The sequence below is a fragment of the Natator depressus genome, chromosome 3, assembly GCF_965152275.1.
Source record: "Natator depressus isolate rNatDep1 chromosome 3, rNatDep2.hap1, whole genome shotgun sequence".
NCBI lineage: Eukaryota > Metazoa > Chordata > Testudines > Cheloniidae > Natator > Natator depressus.
Window position 1 is genome coordinate 77,329,268 of NC_134236.1, and position 22,539 is coordinate 77,351,806.

At 38.7% G+C, this 22,539-nt stretch overlaps 1 protein-coding gene across 3 annotated transcripts in view; it reads right to left on the reverse strand.

Annotated features, from left to right (window-relative positions):
- The window catches only part of ASCC3 (activating signal cointegrator 1 complex subunit 3), a 513,547-nt gene that overhangs the window by 69,877 nt on the left and 421,131 nt on the right, over positions 1-22,539 (reverse strand). For all 3 annotated transcript variants that reach the window (XM_074948158.1, XM_074948157.1, XM_074948156.1), the window contains exons 33-36: positions 15,498-15,630; positions 12,612-12,737; positions 1,225-1,336; positions 661-795 (exon numbers count right to left, since the gene is read on the reverse strand). In XM_074948158.1, the coding sequence (XP_074804259.1) occupies positions 661-795; positions 1,225-1,336; positions 12,612-12,737; positions 15,498-15,630 (506 nt within the window). The remainder of the gene's footprint in view (positions 1-660; positions 796-1,224; positions 1,337-12,611; positions 12,738-15,497; positions 15,631-22,539) is intronic.

Here is a 22,539-nt window from a genome sequence, read left to right on the forward strand (position 1 = left end):
ACGACTATCAAACCACATTTTTCGTTAAAAAAGAGATTCACTAACTTTCTCGCATTATGGCGAAAATTCTCCCTTGGATTATTGTTCATTATGAGGATTTCACATCTTCTTCTAAAATACAGACAACTGATCATATCTAATGTGACAATGTCTATGTTTCTGTACGGAGGAGTCATTCATGGATATTTTCCCCTTTCTGAGTAAGGAGGAGGGAGCACCTCTATTAATAAAGCTCATGGCTTACTTGGAGGAGCCCAGAAGTCCTCAGACAGTTCAACTCTTGGATGACTAGATTTTGCTGTTCACAATCTACACCAGTAAAATCTTAGAGGAACAAGAAGACAATTCAGATGTCTCCAATATACTCCTAGTCTGGGACCTGTCTTTATCATCGATAAGATAGACATCCAGCTATGGTGCCTTGCATATTTCTGTCTGACATTCAGCTAACAAGGTAGGTGACAGAGTTCAACATGAGGCAATGGAAAACTACCAAACTTTGGAGACAATGTAGGTCATTAACTACTTCAAGGACAGGGTAGAAATGCTATTTAATCATGTTCGTGTATGTGCATGCACGTGTACAGATTCACTAAGTTATTTGTGCCTTTTAAAATTAAGAGCTACATATATTAAGATGAAGAAAAAGTTATCACTTACTGACAGAACTGAGAGCAATTCTTCAACACTGCATTCAGGTTTCAACCGATCCTTGAACATCCTAACAGTCTGATGCTTCAAATAGTAGTAAGAAGCAATGCGGCCGTATGTTAGAGGTTCAATGCGACGATTATCCTGTTAGAAGGGAAGAAAATATACCATGAAATGTATAAAAACACGTGAAAAGCTTTTAAGATTGTATTTTAAAATAGACAGCGATGAAAATGAGATTGCAAAATGGTTCAACAGCCTCACACTAGTCCAGTTGCCAAACTGATTGGAAAAACCCAGTTTTCAGCATTGACAAACTTGTGAGAGGCTCTATTTCTGAAGTCAGACATGAAATTTCAAGATCTAAGAGCAGGAATTGGGGATTCCCATTGTCTCCTTATTGCAGGAGTTTTGGGTTAATGCAGGGCAAATCTATTGAATTGTGTAATAATTAGATAATTAGAGCAACACAAGAACAAACAAAACTTTGTTGAAAAAAATAAACTGACATTAAAGATTACCTTTACTGTATTTTTACTTACGGATTCTTAAGGAAGTATAAATTAGTCTTACCTCCCCGATTTCAATACAGTAGGAACATTCCAGGTCAATGAGGGATTTCTCAACAAGGTTTGAAAGGAACTTGTTCATGGTGTCATGGCTCACATCATCTAAATTATAGTAACTAGATAAATTACATAAGCACACCGTCAATATTTAACAATAAAGACATCTTCTCAAAAGACTATGAATGTAACTAGACTGCCATTCTACAAACATGCACAAGCAGCGTGGATGAAGCAAGAATCCACACCGGTCATGCAAGTAAACATAGAATTTTTCCCCTTTCGAGTCTAAAGAGAAATCCATGCTTCTTTTTGCTGACTCTTAAATGGACTCTGGGAGTAGCCAAAACAATACTAGGATCTATACAGGAAAAGATAACATTTTAAGTATTAAATAGCTGAGGATAAATCAAACAATATGAAACATTTTATTCTGTAAACTGGAGTGTTTTCCAGCTTGTGTGGCTCCAAGCTTAAATAAGCAATAGTATCTCAGGTAAGGCTATATTTCCTTTAACCAGCGAAGTGATGGAGAAAGAAATGTTTTTGTATTTTGGAAGTGAAAATAATAAAGCTAGCCGTATTGATACATTTTGAAAACTCACAGAACACCCAAGTTTTGATTTATTAAACACTAATATTTTTCAGCCTATCTTTTCACAAAACTGAAATTAATCAAAAAAGGCATTTTACATTAGGACTATTTAGTACACACTGTAGTGTATAGTCTCCTGGTTCTTCTATTTATGTACATTTATCACACTGTACAGTAATAATATTTCTTAGCTATCTGAACTAAAGAAAGATATTTCTAAATGAGCCAGAACATCTGACTATAGCTATGCATAATAATAGAAGACTCATTGACGTTTTGGACCAGCTCCTGCACTCCTCATTAGCAGAACTGAAGCCTGTGGGCCAAAACCTCAGGTTCTTATTCAGACAAAATTAATATGATTTCAATGGGAATTCTGCCTTAATAAAACTGGAGTAATGACATATGAATTTGGCCCCATATGACCACTCAAGAAAGTGAGGAATTGGCTCTACAATTGGTAAAAGGAAATGAGTATATTCTTAAATTTTAGTTTCAAACCTTTAAAAATAAACTCTGAAATCAAGCAGTGCAATTAAAACACTATTTTAAAGTATAATTCAAACATTTTTAATATAGAAAAGGTCAACAATTCAAAAGCACAATTAAAAAAAAGAGGACTCCGAGCTGCTGTGAACTTATGCCTCTTAAATCTGTAAATAGTTGATTTTTTTTACGTCATTCAAAAATAGCACATTGAAATGGATCCTACAGTTAAATATGAAATGCTTATATGAGATGCTCTTTCATTCACACTTTTGCTTCGGTTACTTTAGAGCTCTTCCTAAAATATCCCAGCATTGCTGCCACCCGTTCAGCTCCACCACTGGTAACAACGGAAAGTTCTAGAGTAGTCCAGCTGCTGCTGCTGCCAGTGTTTTGAACATCTCTTCTGATGGCACCTAGAATGCCAGTAGCAGGCGAGAGCCCCGTTTCCACTACTGCTCTGACTATTGCTGATGCACTGCTGTTAGCATAGGTGGGAAAATTTATAAGGAAAAATAAGTCTCATTCCACACACTCTTTAGTTAATTGCTACAGGTTTCCTTTAATCTAGCATGAGCAACAGAGACTGTAGAAGTTCAACTGATTTTTTTAAAACATTTTCTGTAACACTGAATTTTTAGCAGCCTCTTTATCTGATTACATGTTTTTACTTCAAGCAGCTTACCTGAGAGAAACAGTGTGTTAAATAGCTACACAGGCATCTTCTGATTTCTTTTCTAGTAATCATACACAGACACAAAATAGGGGCATGATTCTCTGCTGCCTTGCATATTTAATTACTCCTGGGCAAAGTGGGTATAAAACCCAGTGTCAGTGAGTGAAAAATTCTGATTTGGTAGCATATTACAACTAATTTTGCACAAGTGTAAATGACTACAAGACCCTAATGTTTTCGGTATACTCATTTTACACTGTGTTCAAAGCAAGTATTCATCATATAGATTTAAAGCAAGAGTGCTGCCCAAGTAAAAAACAAACGAACCACCTTTAATGTGTTTAGATAAAAACTTGTGTATCATAGGTGATAATGCATTCAGAGCAACTGACCTGTCCAAAGAAAAGCTAATTTGTAAGAAAGTTATTCTTGTATTCCTTTCAGCAACACATCATTAACTTATCTCAGTGAACCTTCAGAATTTTCGAAACAACGTTATATTGATAAAAATGGAAAGCAGTTTACTTATCTTTATCTTTTATTTTCATTGTCATGACCTTTTTAAAATTCCTCTTTCGGATTGCACACAGCAATACTAAAATGATCTCAGTTTAGGGCCTCATCCTGCTAATGCTCATTTCTGGGTGCAGAGTAGTATGTAGTGTTCGAAAGCTCAGACCAAAAACTAGAATATTTTTAGTACTGCTCTGTGCAGTCCTCTTGAAGTGACAATTTAGTAATGCTGTTATTTTAAAAATGAGATACGTACAGCACTAAGTAATGAATTTTTCAGGATCAGGACCTGTATTAGTAATTTAATCTTATCAAATTCTTGAAAATAGCTTTGTCACTATTGTATTACATGTTCTTTGCCTAATTTGCCGTTCTTTACAGCTTAACAAGAAATCATGATAGGCAAATTTCTTCTTAGAACCCTACAAAATGTAATATTTTTGCAGACCTTTTCAGATGTTTTCTAAAATTGCTGATATCTACACTTTTGGCAATTTTGTAGGGAAAAATCTTCCAAGTTCCCAATGCAAATCTGACTATGAAAAGGAGAATTTTACAGTTATTTGTGATCTTGAGTGAAGTACTGTCAGCGTATATTAACTAGTATCTGTAATAGGGTAAATATAATATTAACCACACCCAAGGGAGCTTCTCAGTCATTCAGTGTACCTTTGTCCCAATAAATAGTGTAGCCATCCAACTGAAAAGACTATATTACTTTGTTTTCAATAATGATTTTATGAATGAGATTATATAGTATTTTGATAAATGCAGATCTGTTTGCATACTAGTATGTTCAAAGTATACAAACTGTACTTTACATCAGTTCTGCTATGAAGCTATATTACCTAACTATTTAATTACAGATAAAGAATAAAAACAATGCCGTTTCATGCTCCCTGCATTGAACCATCTAGTCATTATTTTCCCTTTGCTATAAACAGTCAGCCTACCTTTTTATCAGCACACCATTTCATTTATTTCACTGTGAAACCCAGTTTCACAATAATTGACTTGTCAGAAGCTCTAATTTATGAGGCTGGGCTCTGTAAGCCTTTTCCTATATTGGGCTCAACCTGCACACAAGCAGGGTTGAATATTTACAATGCTGTTAACAGGTGCTGAGTTGTTTAATGATTCTAATAGCCAGAAGCGTACTGAGAAAGCCAGCGGGATCACAATTACAGGCTGTTTGAACACAACAATTACTCGTCCCCTGAGAGGTGTGAAAGTCAAAGGCAGTTTTATACTAACACCATCTAGCACATGGACTAGACAGGCTAACTTCCATTAGTAGGCCACTGGGAAACAGCAATAACAAACCCCTTAGTAACATAAAAATGTACAAAGTACATAAAATTTAAACAATGAAAAACTGAAGGAACTAACTTTTTATTGTCCTTTAAAATAATATATTTAACCCCCTCCCCCTCCCCACAAACCTAGTAGAGTTTAGCAAGAATAATAAATCATGAAACATGAACTTATTTATCTAATCTAAGCAAGTGTGGAATTTCCTCAGTTGAGAATGATAGAGACATGTGTAGCAACATAAAATGTAGATGAAGTTACACAAAACATTTTGGATTTCATGTGGACAGTGGCAATCATTTCCTGTTTAGCTTATGTAAACCTGACCTGAGATCTCTGGGAAATTTTTCATCAGGCTTGAAATGGTCCTGCTATAACTGTCAATGCTGTGAAGTCATTTGTTACAGCCCCATGTTTTTTGTGTTCAGGTTATACGGTAGTAATAATGACACACATAATGTAAGTGGGTTGCAAACACAGCTGAAAATATTACACAAATAATCTTGCTACTGTGAAGGTTTTCTTTTCTTTCTTTTTTTTTTTTTTTAAGCAAAATCTACTAAATTCAATACCAACCTCAATGTACGCTTCTTGAGACTTACAAACTCTGAAAACACAATATCCTTTACGTACAAGCTTTAATATGGGATACACATTCAAAGTCATCTTCATATGTTCTTTCCCTTGGCTTGTGGCCCTAGGCAGCCAGAGGAATTCATTGGAAGCGGCACCTTCTGATCACATCCCTGGCAGTGAGATGTCTGTGGTGAATCCATGTTATTGAGCACATCACCGTTAGGGGAAGCACAGTATGCAAGTCCCAGCAGTGTCTGTGGGTGTTTATTGTGTTGGGGACATCCTCTTGAAGTGGCTGAGATTCAGTGTCTGATTGGGAAGGGAATTGCCCGGCCTCATTTGAGCCTGTTACTACAGAGCTGATGTGTTACCATTGCATGTGTAGGTTATAATCTTTATGAGTACATTTGTCTACTTATTACTGTCTCGTATTTGCTTACTTGTTCTATGACTGAAAACTAATAAAAATTACTTTTGGAAGGTTATATACTTATTTTATTGTATTCCTTTATATAGCACCATGGCAGCAAGAACTCTGCTACGTCTCACTTTCTTGATTTGGATTATGTTCATCAGAGGACTCCAAGACATCAGAACCCACTTTCTCGGTGGTCAGAAAGAAATTTGCCAGTGGGTTTACTGCTTTAATTTAGACCTTCACAAGTAGTTTTTCTACACAAGGAAGTTTTCAACCACAAATTCAGAAACACCAGGCACCTGTAAATTTGAGGCACGGCTTGCATGTTGCTTAGATACTTTTCCTGTTGTATGCCCAGATTCATAGTCTATTTGGACAAAGCATGATCCAGAAGAGCAGCTGGATCACGTAATTTGGCTTCTCAGTGTGCAAGTTCTGGGGTCTAACAACATTCTCAGAGGAATATTTTTTTCCCATGGGGTGGGGTGGGAAATGTTCTTGTAATGTCACAATCATCATTACAGGTTAGAGCAACCATCTCATGCGAATGGGATGCAACTTCTGCATGCTAAAGGGTTGTAACTCAATTAGTTGACAATTAAATCCAAAACGCAGTACTCTTCGGACATGTTTGGAATGGAATGGAATTGTAGCCGTCTGGAATAATTTATGGATACTGCATGTTTACCTTGTTGTTGGGATGTTTACTGTATGAATATATTCGTTTAGTTTAATAGCGGGCAGTAAGGAAACCCAAGCGGGCATGGAAATAATGGCTCACAATAAGCAATCCCTGAAGTAAACACTTGAGGACTGTTAAGAGACAATGCCTAAATGTTAAGGTTTGACGATTTTACTTTCTCTGGAGCCAAACTGCAAAACTAGTTTTGGCTGGAAGGGGTAAAGCCCAGGAATGCAGCAGAAGAAAAGAATGTTGACGGTTTAAAAAGGATCTCTCTCTCTCAAGCGAGGGAGGAGTTGTTTGGGGTAGCCAGCCAGAAACACAGGCACCTGGTTCCGGGGTCTGAAGAACTCACCATTCACAATAGATTGAGGAGGAGAAGTAAGGTCATGCTTGTGCAAACGCCCAGCAAGCCAAGATTTATGAGCAACAGACAAGGCTGTACTGCAGAAATTCCTTATCATCTAGGTTTCTGACTAACCCTATCAACTCCATGACCCTTCTCTACTCACTGAACTGAAACTAATGTTTTGTGAAACTGACATTCAGTACAATTTTTGTTTGGTAATGAAATGAACCAACTTCACAATCTCAAAACATGCTGTTAATCTGTCAATAAAAAGTACTACATTTCCATACACAATCCCAGATAAGTATGAGTTGCATCATATTTCTGTGCTTCCCAAGGTAATTGGGAAGAAAAAAGTCTTGTTACACTACTTAAATAGTAACCTAAGTGTGTTTCATATTTATGACGTAAAAACCAATATCCTGAACTAAAACTCAGAGGCCAAAAGCCCCAAGGAGATAAATAGGTGTTTATCAGCATGGTCTATTAGTCCTGGTTAGGGGTATTAATAAGTTATCATGCTGCAATGTAGTCCCATCCTCTTACCTCTGGACTTTGATTAACATAAATCCCTCTATTCTGATTGGCTACAGCCTCTAAACTTTCCCATTCATAAACTTTTGAGTCTTCTTCCCTTCTGTTCTTCTCATTTCACCCAACCTTCTGATACACACCTCTTTTTCCTTTGAAGAAGGCTTAGCTCCTCTTCAACTATTAAGAACAATTTCTTTTTAAAGTAAAATGAGAGAGAAAGGTGGAAAAGTCTAGGGGCTTGTCTACTCTGGGAATTTTTGTACTATTGCAACCCTCTATAGATATAGGTTCACTATATGGGTGTAAAAAATGACTTTTGTCAGCACAGCTTAACCCCAGATTGACACAAGCATAAATCATCCTGTTGAAAGTCACCTATCTTTTTGAAGTATACCAATATTAGGGAGTTACACTAGTGCAGCTACATCAGTGGAAAAGTCCCAAGTGTAGACAAGCCCTAATACTACATGGTTTAGAGAAGAGATGAATAAGAGGAGCCATGAAAGAGCTGCATAAAGCAATGAATGGTATAGAGAAGGCTGTTCTGGTCCTCCTAGTTACCTTTTCTCTTAATACAAAGTAACATCCAATGAAATTAAAAGGCAACACATTTAAAAACTGATGGAAGGAAATGTTTAGTCACACAAATAAAAATTATCCAGTGGAACTCATGACCACAAGATATTATTGATGGCAAGAGTTTAGCGGGATTTTAAAAATATCAGAAAGTTATGTGAATAGTAAGAAAATTCACAGTTACACTACATTTGTAAAGAAAACAAACCTTCCTATTTAAAGAATACATGCCAATAACTAAATGGTGGTGAAGAAAATTTCTATGTATGGGTCACTTAATAATTGTCCATTATGAGATTTCTTACACCTTTCTCCAAAGAATCTGTTTTTGGCCAATGTCATAAATCACTGGACTCTATGTATCATAAATGTGAGTATTATATTCTCATTGTATTTAATTTCTAGAGTTACCTGCAGCGACAGGATTGATAGGAGTGTCAGAAATTTACGTGCCCTTGCAACTTGAGGGCAAATAGATGGGTAGCATGAAGGCATTAGTCATTGAAAGATGAGGGTTTTGCATAATTGCTATTTGGTCATTGAGAAATAACTATGGATTGATTATGCAAATTATGCTACTTTGAATGGTTAATAGCAGCCCTCAGTCTAGTAATAGAATCTGCACTTTGAAGGAGAAATAACCATAATATGCAAATTAGACACACTTAGCCAATCAGTGTGCAAGAAACTGCATATGTGAGATATAATGTAAAATTGTGTGCTAATAAGAACATCTAATTGACTGAGACAATTCCATTTTACTATAATTTATGCTATTCTGTTCTTTCACTGTGGTAAATTCTCCAAGGTTGTCACAAAATGGAAAATCTTTTAAGGACAATCTTTGAATGAATCAACAATAAAATCTGTCATTACTGAACATTCAATTTACATAAAGAGAAGTGATTTAAATTCCTCACTTCAATTTGTAGCTGTATGGAGAGAAAGTTTATCATCATATTAATGTTCCAACTGCAAAGTTGATTCTGTTTAGGTCCACATATGTACTAGGTTTCTATCCCTCTTTTTCTGATTAAGTGTATAGCATAAAATATTGGAGTTTGATTTTCAAAAATGTTTCAAATGGGTGTATTCCTTGTGAAGAAAAAGTTGGACTAATGAAGTCTATCCTTTCACAAGGTTAATAGAATGGACAGAGTCCATTAATTTCACCCAAAGCTAAGGATCTCCTTTCCTTGCTGATGAGATGTGGTCTTTATCTAGGTCTCCTACCTGCCAGCTGTGATAGGTTAATCTTACATTATTATTTTTTTCACAGAACAGAACTCTTGGCCAATCTCTCTGGCCACAGCCCTATAAATAAAGATTGATGTGGAAGCACCTTGTGGCATGGTACAGTACCTGCTTGCAATCAACACAAAAGCTTTAACTCAAAACACAAATTTCAAATCCATAGAATATTTAGAAATGACTGGCTCTTAGTAAAATAAACAATGGACTGGAAACTTGGCATGTTGTGATATATTCATTTGGACTGCCCCTCTCATTTGTATATCTAGGCCTATTCATGATCTATTTAACAAAGTGGCTACAATTCAGCATTCCCTGAACAATACCAGCTGCCAACATCCCCACCCTTCTAATCATGGGCTCAATTATGCTTTTTATCAGTAAAGTTAGGAACCCATCTTACAGATAACAGGAGAGATGGATTCAACAATTCAAAAGACCAGGGAAACTAAAATAATTCAGTAAAAGTAAATAATGTAATATTTACATATTTCCAATGCTATACCAAACATATTACTATATCAGGTATGACAGATTATTTAAAATTTGTTGCAGAAACATTTTCTTAATATCTATTTTATGCATGCTAAAGTATTGAGATGTTAAAGTCTGATATGGTGCCCCACAAAATTAGAAGAATGAAAAGTTCTTAGTTCATTTTTGGGGATTTATTTCAACATTTTGAATATTGTGGCAAACTTTTTATTGCTATTCAGCAATGGAAAGAGAGAGGTTCAACTATAGAAGATACCTGGATACTTAAAATGAAAATGTGTTTTGATCTTAATTTCTCTCTCAGAAAAGGTAAAAATCAAATTAATATGATTTAAATAGTTATGAGTTTTCAATAAGACTAATGACTTTTTATTATTGGACTTCGTAGGTGTAGTTTGACGGATTCTAAATTTGTTTACACAACAGTAGCACATAATAGGCAATAAAATAAATGAGAATTTAAGTCTATTACATACTATCTAAGCCTGTTCATTTGGAAACATGACATCAGTGTGCATTTATATAATGCCTTTCATCCCAAAGAATCCCAAAGCACTCTACAAATCACGCATGCAGGAATTACTTCACTCATCACCATGCAAACACCTGTTGGATGAAAAGCATTAGCTGTTTCACAGTGGAGAGGAAGGCTACAAAACAGCTCAGGACCAGAAGTGAAGAAGAAGAATATCACCAACTGCAACTGCAGGGGGAATTCAGATACTGTGGACAAACTGTAAGCATCAAAACTGGAGTATATCCAGAAATCTTCTACTAGTGTGAAAAGTGACATGAGATCCTTAAGGACCACAAGTGGTTAGGACCTTGATTTTATGTCATTCAAAAAATGAAGCTCCTCTATGGCACAGTACTCTCCATTACTATACTGGGAATTAGCTTAGAAGGAAAAGCGTGGTTTTGCATGAATCTGGAGTCCTCTTCCTGAAGCACCTGGGTTTTCGTTAGGTGCTTCTCAATGAAATACTGACCAGGTCTGACTAGGGTTGCTAACTTTCTAATTGCACAAAATCAAACACCCTAGCCCTGTCCTGCCACTTCTCTGAGGCCTCTCTGAATCCAGAAAGAACACTGTGTGCATAAATGCAGGTGGAGGAGGGAGGAAATAAGAGCAGGCTGTTGATAGCTTCAACTTGCATCTGTAGTGTTCCATGTGTGGCACTCACAAACTGATGCAGGACTCCTGTTTCATAATTGCCTTTCAGTCTGGTCTGCTGTTCCCTCAACCACATTAGCAATGGCTACCAGACTCCACTCTGAAGTGGCCCCCACCAGCTCAGCGAATCTACCCTGTTAAGACTCTGGACTATCTGACTCACATCTCCACATTATTCTGTGTTCCCCATACAATCAGATCCTAATCTCCCCCACAAAACCATTCTGTAAGTATCCCTATCCCTTCCACTTCTGCACCCACTTGACTATTTCCCACCCACACCACCACTATGCACAGAGAACTCCAGGTCAGATTTGGCCCTTCTCCCTCAGCACCTGTTGAGAAAACTCTGCATTCCATTTATCACATGTGCTGCTCTCCTGGCCAAGATTATTCAGGGATTCTGGCTCAAAGCAGCAATTTGTCCTTAAAATTAATGTTGAGTTATAACTTGAAATGTAAGTTTTCATATTATGTCCCATCATTAGAGAAATGCTTCAGAAGTAAGGCGTATCAGTAACTGTTGACCTCAGGTAAGGAATGTTTTGTATAATCTAGACATCTTAAACATTAGTCAAATAATAACTGTATTATATCTATATCAACCTATGTAATCTATTTTGTATCCAAGAAACCTCTCTATAAAGGAGACTTATGTTGGAGCTTGATACTGCTGGATAGAAAACTTGCCAAATTGGATCCACTAATTAAATCATTTAAACATCAAAATCCAGTATTAGAATTCATTTCTTTATAAAGTTCTCCTATGATTACTCACTACACCAAATTAGCATTTGTGCATGCAAATCCACCACCTGGTTTATCTCAGTAGCCTTAATAAGCACAAAAACAAACTCATATGAGAAAAGACTTTCTGTATTTTCCATTTTCAAAATGCACTTGCGAAAGTTACTTAAGAAAGATTCAGGCTGAAGGCCTAGATGGAGAATATAGAACTAATAAAGAACTAAACTTGGAGTTAAGGCAACTTGTTATTTGACTATTTCCACTTCGAACATAGCAGTCCCCACTGCTCATAAGGAACTCAAATTAAAAATGCTGCCACGTGCTATGGCGTTTGTTACGTGGTTCCACGACTATTATGATCCTGCGTATGTCAGATGGTATTTATGAAATGGCAATAGTATAAGAACTAATCCTTTGTTCTCCACAATATTTTGGTTGGTGAACATATTATACTCAAAACAATGTTGAAGCAAAGGTGGAGATACATGGTTAGAACAACTCACAATGGATTACCTAACAGCTAGAGCAAGGAAAGATGACAATAATGGTCAAATACATCTTTCCCAATCTCCTCTAAAGAAGAGAAACATCACATAGAAACAGCTGATAGCTATTCCATCAATGACTAAGAAAATCAGCTGGTGATAGATTGCCTACAGGAAGCCGTACATAACATGTCACTGTGATCACTAAAAAACGTTATTAAAACACTAAAGAGAAATATATAAAGCAATTTGACCATCTGGGCTTTTAATTTAGGGATACTGAGTTAGCAATTTTGATTAGGCCCTCTTAATAATATGACTTTTTAATTGTTTCTGAAACTTAAAGTCTAAGTTATCTACCAACAGACGTTTTCATATTTAGAGAAATGTTGTGAACCATTTGCATGTGCCTTTCTTTCCTAGGACTGAGTCTGTATTAGCCTGATTGTCAGACATGCTGAGTATTGTGGACTCTAATTATAAACAATGGAAACTCAGTTACATTACTTTTTCATTTTACACTCACCTAGGGTTCATGATAAGACGACGGAAGAAGTAAGTCCAGGTGATGTAATCCATCGCATCCTGCTTGGAAGTAATAGTTCCAGCAGCAATTTCAGCATTCAAGTGATCAGAGAGCACTTCCAACAAACTAAAGGACATGATGGAAAAAGGCATCAGTTAACTTTACAAAAATTGTATTTTGTGGAGTTGTACATAACCAACACACACAGACCTTGTCTATAAAAAGCAAAAATACCTTTTTAAAAAGAGTTTAACATTTTTAATCTAAAAATATTTTTTTCTCATAGGGGTGGGGTGGGAAACGTTCTTGTAATGTCACAATCATCATTACATGTTAGAGCAACCATCTCATGCGAATGGGATGCAACTTCTGCATGCTAAAGGGTTGTAACTTAATTAGTCGACAATTAAATCCAAAACGCAGTACTCTTCGGACATGTTTGGAATGGGATGGAATTGTAGCCGTCTGGAATAATTTATGGATACTGCATGTTTACCTTGTTGTTGGGATGTTTACTGTATGAATATATTGGTTTAGTTTAATAGCAGGCAGTAAGAAAACCCAAGCGGGCATGGAAATAATGGCTCAAGATAAGCAATCCCTGAAGCAAACACTTGAGGATTGTTAAGAGACAATGCCCAAATGTTAAGGTTTGAAGATTTTACTTTCTCTGGAGCCAAACTGCAAAACTAGTTTTGGCTGGAAGGGGTAAAGCCCAGGAATGCAGCAGAAGAAAAGAATGTTGACAGTTTAAAAAGGATCTCTCTCTCTCAAGTGAAGGAGGAGTTGTTTGGCGTAGCCAGCCAGAAACACAGGCACCTGGTTCCGGGGTTTGAAGAAGTTAGGCCTGCCTAGATTACCATCGGGGGATAATAAACCTTTAGGTGAGAGATGTTTGTAAGCTGTTTATTGCTTTAAAATTCTTTTCCTCTAAATATTTTGTTCCTACTGTTAAAATAAACAATACTTTGGTTTTATAAAGGCTGTTTTGTAACTGTACATCACTGACTATAGACTCCCAAAGGGAAGAACCACAGATGTCTGAACTCAGTTGGACCTGCTGGATAAACATGGTTGATACCCAGTGTATGTCTACACTGCACACTAAGCCCGAGCTCTCACTCCGGTTGAGCCCAAGTCCCCCTTCTGTACACACATAAAGATTAGTCTGAATTAGGTCAGCAAGAACTCAGGCCCAGATCCTAGGACCCTGCTAAGGAGATGGATAAGAGCCAGAGTTCTGGTGTCACTTGGGCTTAAGCCCTGTTATTTTGCATGTGGATGCAGGTCAAGCTGCAGCCCCGAGTCAGAAGGTCTGCATAGTGCTGTATGGACATGTTAGCACAACTGTGAAACCCAGGTCCAGCAACTGTAAATCCAAGTGTACAGTGCAGAATGGATGCTCAATTATGGGTTTGGGAACACCAAATCCACACGCCGGAATTCAACAGGCCCAGGTTTACAATGCAGCGTAGACACTCCTATGGAGTATTGTAGGAAAAGGCCCGATCTAAGATAGGGAAAGCTGGCTTGAAATTCCACCTTGGGAGAGGTAAAGACATGAGACCTGACACCTGAGGAGGAGTGCTCAGAGAGACCAGACAGGGGACAAAAGTGCAGCTATTCCTGTAATCGTGACATGGAAATATCAATTTATTTTTAAAATGTTTACTGAAAATGTAACGGTAAATGCAACCAAAAGGGAATAACATACAAGGTTAATAAATCTGGTTTTTGGTATAGAGAAGGAGGGAAGGAGTTCCAAAGCTAAGGAAGCTTCAGGAAAAAAACAACAACACGCCAATGGCAACCTCTCTTTTAAACCAGAGAGCCTCCTACTCAAAAGCCTTTGATGATCATTACCAGAGACCAAGATGTGTCTCAACTAATCAGAGATTTATAAGATTAAGGTCAACATCTAAGTCTCTGTCTGGAAATTTATCAGCATATTATCTGTTTATATTAAATAGCATCACAAAGAACATTTATAATATTTCAATGAAAACATTAGGATCATCATTTGTGTATTTGATTAAGAGAATGTTTCTATTTTTAGAGATACTACTTAGGAATCACGTAGAAAGGCTTCCTCATTTATTGCCAAAATCATATGGTCTGGGTAAAAAATTTGCATTTTAATACCCTTTTTGTCTAGAATTACATCATACTGAACATTTCCTTCAGTTTCTTTTTGTTTCTACTGATATACTTTCCTATGCATTTTTCCTAGTGTGCCAAATACTGAGCATAAGTATTTGAAACAAAGCACATCTGAGGGTAATATTTGATTGATTAAAGGTTTATAAACCCTAGCTGTTCCTTAAGAAAAAAAGGGTACATGATTGTCTGTGATAGAGGGGACTATACTAGCTACCGTTATATTTACTTACATTGAATTGACTAACAAATGATAGCTCATGGATTAACTGGTGAGGTTTGGAGAGAATCCGAAATATTGCTTTGTTTTCCTACTTTTCAAAAATCTTGCAGCTCCCACTTTGAAAGAAGTATTAGCAATTGTTTACAAGATACATTTCCCTTTGAGCTTGATGTCTCTGTATCTTTTAACAGGTCTAGAATGGTATGAAAATGCCATGTGAAAAGTATTAAGCTTTATCTGATTTTTCTTCCTACTAAACACTTTTGTGACCATATTTTCTGTTGGAGTTGTCGAGAGCGTAAATTATTATTCTACATTCTCTTTCAAAACGGCCATCTGAGAAAGCAGCCAGAAGCAGAGTAACAGTGATCTAGGGATGTATTAAACACTTGGAAGGACTACTGTCTTTAGAGGTCCCAATATTTTGATGCATCTATGTCCCATTTCATCTACTTCACATTTGCTGTATGCACTTTTATCTGTTTTTTTTCCCCGTCATACTTCACCTTGATTCGACTGGAAAAGGTTCATAAAGAAACTTTTTGTAGAAGTCTTTCTTAGTATCATGGACTAAAATCACAGCTTTGCCTTGGTCATCAAACTGTGGTCTACCAGCACGTCCCATCATCTGAAGTACATCTACAAAACAGATAATAAATACATTTATTTCAATATAATTTACAGTATAGGATATACTGTTTCTCTATAACCTCATTTACCCATCCTTGTTTGTTACTCCCCCTGGCTAAATCTTGTCTAAAATCATATTGAAAATTCTTTGTGGCAGGGACCAACCACAATGCAAATCTTACTGGGGCCTCAAATACAAATAATAATTACACATGAAAAACTATGGTAAAGAATGTTATTTGGGTTGCAAAAGACAAGCACTTCAAAGTTACAAAATGCTAGATTTACGGTGCCTGTGCAATAGTAATTTGGCCTGCTTGTGTATCCAACCTGTGCATTGACTGAGGTAGAGGTCCTGGGGGAAAAAACAGTTATGTGTTTATGTAATTAAAGACCATAATGAATTTGCACAAGAGGGCTCAATTAAGGACTCACAGGCATCCATAGATTTAGCAGCTCCTAATTTTCCAGCATGTGACATTGCAAATGACTTTGCAAATGCTCCCACAGTATTCTTGCCAGCAAGTTAAAGAAGTATGGGCTAGATGAATGGACTATAAGATGGACAAAAAGCTGGCTACATTGTCAGGCTCAACGCGTAGTGATCAATGGCTCCATGTCTAGCTCGCAGCTGGTATCAAGTGGAGTGCCCCAAGGGTCGGTCCTGGGGCCGGTTTTGTTCAATATCTTTATTAATGATCTGGAGGATGGCATGGATTGCAACCTCTGCAAGTTTGCAGATGACACTAAACTGGAAGGAGTGGTAGATATGCTGTAGGATAGGGATAGGATACAGAGGGACCTAGACAAATTAGAGGATTGGGCCAAAAGAAATCCGAGGCGGTTCAACAAGGACAAGTGCAGAGTCCTGCATTTAGGATGGAAGAATCCCATGAACTGCTGCAGACTAGGGACCAAGCGGCTAGGCAACAGTTCTGCAGAAAAGGACCTAGCGGTTTCAGTGGACGAGAAGCTGGATATGGGTTAACAGTGTGCCCTTGTTGCCAAGACGGCTAACGGCATTTTGGGCTGTAAAGTAGGGGCATTGCCAGCATATTGAGGGACGTGATCGTTCCCCTCTATTCGACAATGGTGAGGGCTCATCTGGAGTACTGTGTCCAGTTTTGGGCCCCACACTACAAGAAGGATGTGGAAAAATTGGAAAGAGTCCAGCAGAGGGCAACAAAAATGCTTAGGGGGCTGGAACACATGACTTATGAAGAGAGGCTGAGGGAATTGGGACTGTTTAGTCTGTGGAAGAGAAGAATGAGGGGGGATTTGATAGCTGCTTTCAACTACCTGAAAGGGGGCCCAAAGAGGATGGCTCTAGACTGTTCTCAGTGGTAGCAGATGACAGAACAAGGAGTAATGGTCTCAAGTTGCAGTGGAGGAGGTTTAGGTTGGCTATTAGGAAAAACGTTTTCACTAGGAGGATGGTGAAGCACTGGAATGGGTTACCTAGGGAGGTGGTGGATTCTCCTTCCTTAATGACAGGTTTCAGAGTAGCAGCCATGTTAGCCTGTATTCGCAAAAAGAAAAGGAGTACTAGTGGCACCTTAGAGACTAACCAATTTATAAGAGCATAAGCTTTCATGAGCTACGGCTCACTTCATCGGATGGGTAACCAATTTATTTGAGCATAAGCTTTCGTGAGCTACAGCTCATTTCACTGGATGCATCCGATGAAGTGAGCTGTAGCTCACAAAAGCTTATGCTCAAATAAATTGGTTAGTCTCTAAGGTGCCACTAGTACTCCTTTTCTTTCTCCTTCCTTAGAGGTTTTTAAGGTCAGGCTTGACAAAGCCCTGGCTGGGATGATTTAGTTAGGGGCTTGACCCTGCTTTGAGCAGGGGGTTGGACTAGATGATCTCCTGAGGTCCCTTCCAACCCTGATATTCTATGAAATCTATGTTAACATTTTTTTAATGTAATTTCCCAGAGTTGTGGGAACAACTACAGACTTCTATCATTTGAGCTTCAGGACTAGCTACGTTAGCATGCCAGAATAGGGGAATGGTGCCACATACTGGTCTAAAGGGTGCTCAGAGGACCCTCCCACACATAGTGAAAAAGGATGGTCAGTGGCTAGGGTACTAGCCTGGGCCTTGGGACATCTGGGTTTAATTCCCTGCTCTGCTGCAGTCTCTCTGTGACACCTGGGCCACGTCACTTAGCTTCTCTGTGTCTCAGTTACCCATCTGTAAGACAGAGATAAAAGCAATTCCCGACCTCACAAGGGTGTTGTGACAGATTTATGTTACCAATCTGCCCCGGGCGTCAGGTGATTCGGTTGAGGCCGCAGGATTTTTAGGGAGGAGATGATGGAGCACACCACATAACTGAGTTTTAAAGCCTTATTGATAAAAATAATAAAATAACAGAGTGCTGGGCAGGGGGAGAGTGCTAGGCGGGTGCGGGGGGGTGTCACTCAGAGGAAGGAAGAAAGCGTTAGTGGCCCAAGCCCTAACCCACTTTCATACTCACACCTGCACTATTCAAGGCTGGCCAAGCCTGGGCGTAACATAAGAAGAAGAGGGAGAGGGGTGGACAGGAGTTTTTGTCCTGTGAGCACAGGATGTTTAGGGTCCGCTGTTGATTTACAACTTGTTGTGGTTCTCGGGAGGGTTTTTAAGTCCTGGGTTCTCTCAGGGGTGTTCTTGTTTGGTGGCTTCTGTTTTTGGTGCTCTTTGTACTAGTCCAAAACCGGCTCGCTGTGGCCTCCTCGACTTTCCCAAAACACACCAGCTCCAGAGACTTTGTTTTCCCTCCTGTTGGCCTGTGTCATTTTATTTATTTTTACTGTATTTTTTACAGCTCTGCTCCGCTTAGTTCTACTCTTTTTACGGCTGGCGGGGGGGGTTGGGTAAGATGTGAATGTAACTGCCATTTTCTTGTCAAGCCCATGACCTTGGACCGGGGCCAGCGTCTTATCTTCAGATGGCGCTAGCTGAGGTGTCGAGTTAACCTATTTTTTGCTTTCTTTCCCTCCCTCTTCGGCCTTTTGCAACCTGCAAAGGAACTTTTCACCCACACTCACACCTTTAACCCTTCCCAGAATATGTTGCAATGCCTACAACAGTGTTAGCAACATACAGTGCTGATTTACCTTCCCAGGGAACCCCCTGAGGGGGGGCCGTGGGGGTGTGACAGTGTTGTCTGGATAAACACATTAAAGATTGCGAAGCTCTATGATATTATGATAATGTATAAGGCCGGATAAGTACCTGGGTAGAACTGTCTCTTCCCCTGCCAGGAGGTGGTAGCTCCTGCCTCTTGTGGGGTCCCCACAGAATAGATGGGGTGCTGGGGTGAAATACTAGGCATGGTGGGGGACATTATGGAAGAGAGCCTGATTTTGTTCTCTCTGTTGCTTCCCCCATCTCCCTAGGAGTGGAGGGTGCTCTTGCTCCACGCCCAGAGGTGGGAAGGGTGCTGTGACAGTGGATCCCTGGGTCTTACAGGGGAGCCCAGTTCAATGCTCACTCTCTCTGTCTCTTCATCCTGGAAGTTGGAAGAATATCTGACCTCATGCCGGGAAATAGAATACTGGGGGCATATGCTAGGTTGGGGCGGGGGGGGGGCTTTCTGGCTTTCCCCCTCCCCATGCTCCGACTACAGCTGCTCGGTAGCTCCTCCTGTCTTCTTCTACCTCTGGTGAGTTGGTGCTGGCAAGCTGTGAGGTTTTTAGAACATTCATTAGTTTTGTCAGGCTGCCAAAAATGTTGCGAGGAATGCAAGTGAGAGAAGGGACATTGTGATTTTTAACACTTTACAACTCAGCTAGATCTGAATGGAATTTCATAGGAAAAGAAAAGGCATCTTCTATCATCTGAGGCATTTCTCCCTGTGGACTATCAGAGAACTGCAAACAATAGAGATGTTGCTGTTTCTTAAAGAAAAGGTCAAAAGAATCCTTCATACTGGAAAGTATTAGACAACCTAAATACAGGGGTCACAACTAGCTCCCCCTATGATAAGAATTCAAGCAGGTACAGTAACATTCAAATGAAAAGACTCAAATCCGTCCTTAAAATCCACTTCTGTTGTGATGTCTATAAAACACACTGACGGATACAGGTTGGGCTGGTGCCCAGTTGTGACTGCTATGAGCACTAAGGTTACCAAATTATACAAACACACCTGTCTTTGTTGTTACCTTGTCCCCTACCCCACCCCACTCTGTATGTTTGTTTATCCATTTGTTTGGGTCTCCGAGTGCTCAAGAGCAAGCACTGATTTTGTTTTATTGAGTTGTATTACATCACATCCAATAGAGCCATGAGCTTTGTTTGGGGCCTCTAGGTTTTACCTCAATATGAATAATATAAATGAAACCAGAAAATAATTTTCAAGCATGAATTACTGTTTACCTTTTCTATATTTTCTGTTCTGTAGTCTCTATGAGCTATATAAACGACAACAATAATCTTTACGCAGTTTGTTCATTGTTAAATTAAGACTGATGTTCAACTATAAAAAGAAATGGATTCCCAAATGGTATTTATGAATAGATGCCTACAAGGGAGAATGATGAAATATTTCCTGCTATTTGATAGTGCATTAAAATAGTGTACGATAGTGCATATGAAATTTACCAAAAGGCGTCAGGAAATGATTTTTGCCAATATCCACTGGAGAGCTAGCCAAACCCAACATTTTCTTTACTGACTATACACTGCCTGGACTGTTCTTAACTACTGGATTAAACTATTGAAATGTCAAAAGCAATCCAACTGGCTGAGTGAACGTCTTGTATCAGAGATTGGCCCACCTCAAAACCTCTGATTTGTACTATTTCCAGCCATGCTTAAATTCAGATGTGAACTTAGGCACTGCTATTATTTTCAAACTATGGGCCTATGAGTAAGTAAAATTGAGAGACCTCATTCTGCCCTGAATTGTACACTAGGCACCAAATTAAGTCCTAGAATAGGCAGGTAACTTTAATGGAGATGAATCAGTTTATACCACATCTGAATTTGTGCCATGCTCCTATGAGATGTTAAACAGAAGTTAAACAGGCAATCCTAAGGGCAGAACTGAAAGCGAGACAGGGGGTTGGTCTACATTACAAAGTTTTCCTGGTGTAACTATAGCGGCTGGCTAGGAGCGTGGACTCAGCGGACAGAGCTGCTGGTGTAGATGCAACTATGCAGACATAAGAGTGCTTTTGTCAGCATAACTAATGTCATTGATGGACGTGGTATTGCTATGCTGGTAGAAAAAACCTCCTTCTGATAGAACATGCTCAATCTCCTTAGGGGGTTCTGCTGGCAAAGCTATGCCAGCAAAGGCTCTGTGGATATGTCTACAATGAAAAGAAAAAATGCACTCCACCAAGTGCACTCAACCGACTTGGGCTCACGGGGCTAAAAATAGTAGTGCAGACATTCAGGCTTGGGTGGGAGCCCATGCTCTGAAACCCAGCAAGGGAGGAGGTTCTTAGACTCCAGGCTCCAATCTGATCCCAAACATCTACACTGTTATTTTTAGCCCTGCAGCCTAAGTCCCGTGAGCCCGAGTCAATTAACCTGGGCTCTGAGACTTGGTGATGCAGATTCTTCTTTGTAGTGTAGACAAACCCTGTATCGCAGAAAAGACCAGGGACATATCATAATTTGTGTTAAGTTCAAAAAGAACACACTGCTCATCAAACTGCTCATCAATCCCTTTCCCCCACAACTCTCAAATACCCTGAACACTATTTTATAGAAAGTTAAAACAGCAACAAAAAATACCTTTTCAAACCAGACCATGTGAAAGCATTATTAGATCTTTTTAAAACTAGCCTTTTCCCATACCATAATTTTCTGTGAAATTACAGACAGGAAAATTAAATCTATCAAAAAAGGGGGAAAATGCTACTGGTACAGAATGTGGCATTTCCCTTGAAAGCTCATTCAAGAATCAACAGACCCACAATACCCAAAGCCTATTCGAGAATCCACTCAAAATAAACTTAAGTGTGCAGCTATACTCTGAAAGGCAAGTCTATAAAAAAAGCATAATGGGGCTCTGTGTTTATTGTGCCTCACTGATTCCATATTGATTTTGTTTAATTTATTTACTTAAAAAAAAAGGGTTTTCTAACTTCCAGTCCTTCAGACTCAGCTAGGGAGCTGAAGGACAAATTGGGTTCTTTCTTGCTCATTCTTCACAACTAGTATTAAAGAGAGGTATCACTATTCTTACAGCTGAGGAGGGCTAGATATGTTCTTATCCAGAGACTGTTAGTACTGTCGTTAGAGCAGCCAAAGAATGATACAAAGGACTCTCAAAAGTGTTAAGCATGCTGCTATAGCTATACTCCCAGGTCATGCCAGAACTCAGAAGCAAGAGACTTGGCCTGGAAATTGATCCAAAGTTTCCTGCATAAGAGTGTAGAGCATTAACACTAAATTAAGCTCTATGATGGACTAGTTGGATGGGCATCCTCTATAATGTATTGAGTTCCAACTGTCTTCTATCAAAGTGACACTGCTTGGTTAAAAGAAACCAATATCCACCTATGTTACAAATAACATTTAGATTATTCCTAGGAATACATTTTTCTGGCCAAGCTTCAGATAGTTTAAAATCAAACTATCTTTCTTTAGTATAACAGATAAAATGGACTAGGAAACCTGTAATAATTTTAGCTAGTCCTGGCTCTCCAAGCTTAGCACCATTCAAATTAATGTTCTCCCTTGTCTGAACTTTTCAAAGTTGTTCCTGTCTTACTTCTCTGGAGTTTTCTAAAATGGTTGCAATACAGTTTATTTAGCTTTCACTATTTATGCTTTTGTTTACTTTTTAGCTTCACTGAGTTTGGCCAATAAAATTATATTAGTTTGTTTATACTCAAGATTAGTCAATTGGAATTTCAGATTCTCATGCATTAAGAGTGCTGCAATGTTTCGACTGCAAACACTGCAGAGG